We start from the raw sequence: 7,207 nt of genomic DNA, 5'->3' as shown, positions 1-7,207 counted from the left end.
GATCTGGGTCGAAGTGGCAAACAAGAAGTAATGGAGTGTGGAGTAATTTATAAGCGGAAAGACCTGGAATAGTCCAAGTGTGAGCCAGTACAGAGGGGTGTACTGGAGTACCTTAAGTTGCTGTTTTGAGAAGCTTTGTTCAGTATGTAACATTTCATTTCTGGTTTTATAGTTGATATATTGTGTATTGATGTAGCCAGAAATGTTTTGGACTGTTGAGGTAACATAATATTGTTTAATTGATTTTCAATTAACTTTGGTTTGTCTTGTGGGAGGGGCTTCTGGTATAAAGGAAGGAGGCAGAGGCTAGTGATGAGCAAATTAAGCTTTTGTGAAGCACTGAACCACCTGAGCAAATTGTTTAAAAAATGGGTTCATTACTTGAAGCTTCAGTTACAGGGACCTCTCCTGGCCAAGTTCAAGGCTGCAGGCAAATTAGACAGGCTAGCTGGTGGACAGGAGGTTTTTAATTACATACTTGCACGCCCCTCGATGAGCAGTGCTGGAGAAACTACTTTACTTTCGTAGTAAAGACCATTAGTTATAAAGAATCTCTGCTTTAATCACCCTTGGATTTAAAGTATATTTACTTTGAAAATTCTTTGATACACACTAAGACTGAACATTATGTTTGAACAAAGATTGATGAATACATGAATTTGTTATTGAGGAGAGAGTGCTGAGAAATATGGCACAGGTTGGATGCGCTTGTGTAACTATGACAGGGGGTGAATGTGTTTAGATGGGGTGCACAACACTCACTTTCGAGTCGATCGAGGCAGTGCCAGTGAATCACGTGACTAGACCGCGAACCAGTCAGTGATTCATTCAGTAAGTGAAGCAGTTGCTGCTTCGGACGTCACATGTCACGTGATTTATTTTTTTCACACCAAAGCAAGCTTTGAAGCAGTGGTTCAATAGGATTGCAGTCCGGGGGTTTGAAGCGTGTATCGAAGCTTCAGTGTCGCACTGCCATCACTAGCAGAGGCTCTTCTCGGCAGAACAGCTTTGGCCTGGAAGGGCACATGTGCTAGAGCCCAATAGTCAGGGCCTGCTATAGGTTTTTTTTTATTGTGGTTTTTATTATCAGTTTGTAATGATAATTTGAATAGTTTATACTTAGTTTCCTTGTTTTTTTTGTTAATTTTAGATATATTTTTGCAATAATTCACACTTGCACAACTGCACTTTCCATGTATCTGGTGAAGAAATAAATTGAAGCACCAGGTGAAGAACTCCTGAGTCCATGTCTCCTCCTTCCACCATGGGGCTAAACATTACACAGATCTAATCAGAGGTAAAGGGAAACTGTATTTTGTTGATCATTTTAGCTGTGCATATGGGCGGGTTCAGCAGTGAACTTTGATTGCCCTAAAACTTCCTCATTTGTTCTGCTGAGTTGTTGCACTGCTCTCTGACACACTACATGCCTTACTCTCGTGGAAGGAAAATCCCTTCCTGCGAAGACATTCCTAAGGTTTCTTATATTTTTCTTAAAGAGATGCAATTTTTTTAATATCTTTAAATAATCTTATGGTTTCATGGAAATACTTTATTTTAAGGTAAGAGAAAAAGTTACTATCATCAGATATTTAATTATTTTCCACTGAGGGCTTAAAATGCCATAAATCAAATTGAAAGTGTTACAGCTTTAAAGCTTAACTTAATCGCTATGTCATTTAAAGCAGAGGTACTGGTGCAACGAGCTGTAGGGCCAACAATTGAAAAATGTTTCTGAATATTTACAGTATGAAACTAAACTGATACTTATGGTATCAATTTGTCAGCATACTATCAATGTGAAAGTTTTCCAGTCAATCCTCAGCGACTGCATGCTTAGGAAGAAGGCTGAAAAAAAGACGTGTTCATATCGGGTTTATCGCATTTACAGATGGCTTTGCACACTTGTTTTACAGATGTGGCTGTGGACGTTGGTTAGCCTAAGCATCATCACAAAAGTGTGCGGTTATGCAAGTGGTTACTTCCCGAAAGTATGTCATACAATGTCACCTAGGCATAAAAATAGAGGGGAAGTTCTTGCTCCTCAGAACACTCAACCGCCCTTTGAGGTCCATTACGAACATGGTAAAAAGGGAGAACCTATTACAGGTACAGAGACTTTTGGATGAAGGCTTATTTGTCTCTATGAATCTTTGTTGCAGTGGTCATTCACTAAGCGCAAGATTATCACTGTCTCCATTTTCTCCACCTGTGTCCTGATAAATCTCCGAACCATTTTCCAGTTTTTCTCAAGAGCAAGTCATCCACACAGTTCAGGGGATTTATGTTGGAGGCTCGAAACAAAAGCATGGTGGACGATGGCCGGCCTGTTGGAAAATTTATCTTGCTTGACGCTAGAAATTCTCAACTCCTGACGTGTGGTGATATAGTAGTAAGTAACCAACCCATGTTGTCATTATTAGTAAGTAAATGCACTGAAATGTTAAATTGAATATTCATATTTTCCACATCCAATTTAATTAACACATTTAAATGAACTTGAGTGGAAATTCAAGATCAAAGTCTTTATCACTCTCCTCAGGACTCAGCTGTGAGTCAAAAAAACAATCAAAGAAAATCTTTAATTCGAGTTAACTGGACAGCTCCGGCAGAAGAGCTAGACATCACTTTCAGGTATTTGTACACTTTGATGACCTCTAAAAGTCAAGAATAAAACTGAACTTTTACAGTTTTATTTAATATTCCACTGTGGAGCAAACAGATTTACTTTAACATCAGTGTCTGATATTTCAGAGCCACATTTGTTGAGTCTTTTAATATATTCTGGGAACGAGTGGATGTGAATGTCACTTCACCGCCACCACCACAAAGTACTACAAAGCCAAGTACCACAATGAGTACTCAGCCAAGTATTACTACAAGTACTCAGCGAAGTACTCCAGCAAGTACTACAAAGCCAAGTACTACAACGAGTAATCAGCCAAGTACTACAACAAGTACTACAGAGACAAGTACTACAACGAGTAATCAGCCAAGTACTACAACAAGTACTACAGAGACAAGTACTACAACAAGTACTCAGCGAAGTACTCCAGCAAGTACTACAAAGCCAAGTACCACAATGAGTACTCAGCCAAGTATTACTACAAGTACTCAGCGAAGTACTCCAGCAAGTACTACAAAGCCAAGTACTACAACGAGTAATCAGCCAAGTACTACAACAAGTACTACAGAGACAAGTACTACAACGAGTAATCAGCCAAGTACTACAACAAGTACTACAGAGACAAGTACTACAACAAGTAATCAGCCAAGTACTACAACAAGTACTACAGAGACAAGTACTACAACGAGTAATCAGCCAAGTACTACAGAGACAAGTACTACACGAGTAATCAGCCAAGTACTACAGAGACAAGTACTACAACAAGTAATCAGCCAAGTACTACAAGTACTACAGAGACAAGTACTATGAGTAATCAGCCAAGTACTACAGAGGCAAGTACTACAACAAGTAGTACAATCGGTACTACGAAGACACCGAACAACACTGGGAGCAAAAGAAAGGTGGATTTGATCAGAAATCTATCCATGAATATATAAAATTCAACAGTTTCATTTACACAGCTCATCATTGTTTTGTCTTCAGGGAGAAGCCACCAGGCTGATGACCTTTGACGCTTTATTTGAGGGACTGAAACTGGTATGGTATTTATAAACTCATGTCACTGTTACACAGTATTCCTACTAAAGCTGTAACTTGGCTAAACACTAATTATCAAAAATAATTATACAAGAATATGAATGTCTCTTCAGGAACTACCTAACATAATCGCAACCACCCTCACCAGCAGCCCCTTCCTTCATCGTCTAATTAAGGTAACGCATGAGTTGGAGGGCTTGTGCTGTCACAGTAACTGTTTCTAGATCTACTCATCCTGTTTCCCGTGAATTTGAAAAGTAATTTTACAAAAAAGATTTTACACTGCAAATCAGCATAGGCTATAAATGCTAAATGGCATTGCAGGCCCAGTCCAGTGCTTCTGTATCTGTGCCTTGAAAAACAAACACTAAATGAATACTAATTATTCAGCAGCATAATTGAAATTGCATTTTATTTCTTTTGTAGGGGACACAGATATCCTGTTGTTTGCTTTGCACCGCAGTTGAAATATCGGCAGCAATCTTGTATTGTTTGTGTGATTCCTCTGAAGTGAGTAATAATAAGTAGTGACTTCACTTTCACACTTTCAGAGAACACTTCTCTCTATGGATTTCCAAATTTCTGAATTGTTCTAAGGTTATTTTTAATGTTTGTGTATATGTCTGTATGTGTGTCTCCTACTCTGTGTGTGTGTGTGTGTGTGTGTGTGTCTGTGTGTCTGTGTGTCTGTGTGTGTCTGTGTATGTTCAGGTCACTCTCGTTGCTCTGTGTGTGTGATGATATTGATTGATTTGATAGAGCTGGTAATCCTGAGTCTGCCAATTGGACCCAGTCATGAGCTGTAAGTTCAACTCCTCTTCTTCTGCCTGAATTTTTGACTTGACCCTTATGTCAACACTGTGCACAGCGGTTTTCTCTTTTGTTCTATTCAAGAAAGGAGATCTGTGACCTTGCTGTCAAAGTGTGTTCTGTCATCCATATGATTTTTACAAGTAAGTTATACCTGATTTTTACCTGATACTTGTAAACTTTCCGGTATTTATTTTGCTCTGTCTGAAGACTTTTTAAAGCAATTGTTTCAACATTCAAGGAAATACATAGGCCTGAAGAAATACATTTTTTTTTTGAGAGTTAAGGCCATTCATGTTGTCATCTGCTAACGTGTTAAAAGAAACCTCATGGACTTGTACTGTATTCACCATCCTTAGTCCCATTTTATCAATTGGTTACAAACACCATTGTCTATTTTTGTCTTTTACAACAAACTCCTTCTTCTTACTGTCAGGAGGTCGATCGCACATGTGAGGAATGTGTATGCAGACCCCAGATTGTAGGAAAGCATTGTGTCCTTAGATTTCCCAAAATTTTGAACTACTGCTTTAAGACAGAGACAAACTAACCAATGTTGCCATTGCCTGTTTATTGCTCTGGTTTTAATTTCCAAACTTGTTCTACACACAGTTGCTGTGATCTTTACTGGTGTTATCAAGACTGACAGTTGCAGTAAGAACAGGACAGAGTCTTGGCTTCTGAAAGTGATGGTCGCTTACACAGCGTGGATTTTGCTGTTTGTAATTTGGGTTTTCGTATTCACTGCTCACGGAAAAGCAATACTGGGGGGAAGCAAAATAGGTGAATAGCTTGTACTACTGTTACTATGCACAAAATACAGTAGGCTATGGATTCTTATGAAGAACAAAATGATATCAGTCAGTATTTTCTGTTACAGGGAGTTTAAAAACAGGTGAGGGATGGAGGCAACAAAGAAGAAAGGTGAGCCTGTCCACATTGTGACATGTTCTGCTAACATCTTGTTTTGTCATGTGCGACATCACAGTAAAAATGTTTTTCACGTTTTCCGCTGAACCTCTGAATTTCAGAAGACGCTCAGTGCAGCCAATGTGATTGTCACCGCTGTCTCAGTAATCCTCGTCATTGGAAACATGTCCTTCGCTGCAGCTGTCATTGCTGGGATATTTGGGTGTCTGGAAAAATAGGCCTGTTCTGGTACTTTGCTTGCATGTGATTCACAGTTTTGTACATATGATACCAGTACAACCTAACAGTTAGACTAAACAAACTGGATAGTGTTGTTATTAACATATTACATATCATAAAATGGGTTGTTCATTTTCCAAGGAAGTTTAATTGTTAGGTCATATAACATCTTATGAGAGTTAAGCCTGTCAACAAGGTGAAACTGCAAATATTTGCTAAAGATCCACTTGCCTATAATTACTGTATGTATCACCTTGTGCCAGACATACCAGTTGTCATCATCAGTTGGGGAATGTTTTTAATGTTGTGATCATGTCCTCATGAGTAATGTGTGGAATGTGCTTATCTTATGAAAAACAAGCCTTGCTATACTTCATATAGACTAGCTTAAGTATTGAATTCATAAACATAGATGTTATAAAATGTGGAGAACTCACTCATGAAATAAATGTCCCCTTGTGTTTTAGGGCTAAAGGAAGGCCAATGAGATAAAACTTCAGCACATAAATGGGTCATAAAATGTGTCAGTCTGCTGACCTCATGACTCAGCCTGTTATTGCTTATGCCAGGAGTATCTGAGGTCATGGAAATGCTCAGAGTTCAGTGTGTAAGGATGAAAATAATGTGTCATAGTGATTGATATGAATTGAGAGAGATAATTAACTTCATTTTGAAAAGATATCAAGTTTTACCATAAGTTGTCTGAATATAATTATATGTGTCCAGTACTATAAACAGCTTTTTATGTAAGTGCATGATGCCATTCAACTTAATTGAAATTCATTGTCTGTTTTTGCTTTCAACATACAAGGTTTCAATACAAGGACTCACCATATATGACCTCTTGCAATAGCAATACTTGCAAATCTACACAGTAAAACCAATCTGTGTTTTGTGTTACAATGTTTTGAGTACAAAAAGAGAAATTCCCAAGTACAAGTCAAACCCATGTGAATTGTTGAACCTGAATTATTAATGTGTAAATTACAGTTATGTAAACCAGTTTTAATATATTTTACATTCAAACATTTGGACATTTTAAAATCTAGTTATGTTAGTGTCACCAGCAAGTTGTGATTTATACATGATGATTCATTTTATGGTCTTTTTGAAGGAAGCAAACTTCAGCTGTGTCCACGTTCAGTTAATAAACTTTCTACTACTGACTTAGCCTTCTGTAATTTCCTCGTTTCTTATCACAACACTGACAATGTTGCAGTCTCTTACTCATTTCACTTTGATGCTCCAGGAAACATTTTACAGTTAGATTTAGATAATTTATGTAGACAAATATACAGTGTCTGTTAACAAGATCACTCAGTTGAACTCTACGGTTCATACATACCTCTTAACCGCTTAGTATATAATTGAACTCCCCCTGTTGTACAGTTGTAAATTCCTAGTTTCCAAGATCGATACTATACACATAAGATGTTGTGGCACCTTCATTATCACTTTAACAACTTATTAACAAAAAGCAGGTTATATTCTGGGCTATGTTACATGTAGAAAGGTCCAAGAGCCATTATTAAGTCTAATGTCTCTGTGTTAAGTGTCCCTGTAACTAAGCACACAAAAGGGATG

General features: G+C 37.9%; 1 protein-coding gene across 2 annotated transcripts; it reads left to right on the top strand.

The window, feature by feature from the left end:
- The first annotated feature begins 1,402 nt into the window (after window positions 1-1,402).
- Window positions 1,403-6,793, top strand: LOC119900802 (cell wall protein DAN4-like). 2 transcript variants are annotated; one of them, XM_038716056.1, is made up of 14 exons: window positions 1,403-1,562; window positions 1,917-2,109; window positions 2,244-2,392; window positions 2,543-2,634; window positions 2,755-2,831; window positions 3,060-3,528; window positions 3,611-3,664; window positions 3,778-3,840; window positions 4,091-4,174; window positions 4,376-4,466; window positions 4,559-4,617; window positions 5,087-5,257; window positions 5,355-5,398; window positions 5,506-6,793. In XM_038716056.1, the coding sequence occupies exons 1-6, from the start codon at window positions 1,542-1,544 to the stop codon at window positions 3,434-3,436; spliced, it is 909 nt and encodes a 302-aa protein (XP_038571984.1). In that variant the 5' UTR covers window positions 1,403-1,541; the 3' UTR covers window positions 3,437-3,528; window positions 3,611-3,664; window positions 3,778-3,840; window positions 4,091-4,174; window positions 4,376-4,466; window positions 4,559-4,617; window positions 5,087-5,257; window positions 5,355-5,398; window positions 5,506-6,793. The 2 variants fall into 2 exon arrangements, with proteins under 2 accessions (XP_038571984.1, XP_038571982.1); XM_038716054.1 differs by having other exon boundaries at window positions 2,755-3,528.
- The last annotated feature ends 414 nt before the right edge of the window (window positions 6,794-7,207 follow it).

This window comes from Micropterus salmoides, unplaced genomic scaffold (genome assembly GCF_014851395.1).
Source record: "Micropterus salmoides isolate LMB-PRFRI ecotype aquatic unplaced genomic scaffold, ASM1485139v1 Ms_hic_scaffold_13, whole genome shotgun sequence".
Taxonomy (NCBI): Eukaryota; Metazoa; Chordata; class Actinopteri; order Centrarchiformes; family Centrarchidae; genus Micropterus; species Micropterus salmoides.
The sequence above is the reverse complement of the archived record's forward strand: the minus strand, read 5'-3'. Positions and strand labels throughout refer to the sequence as shown.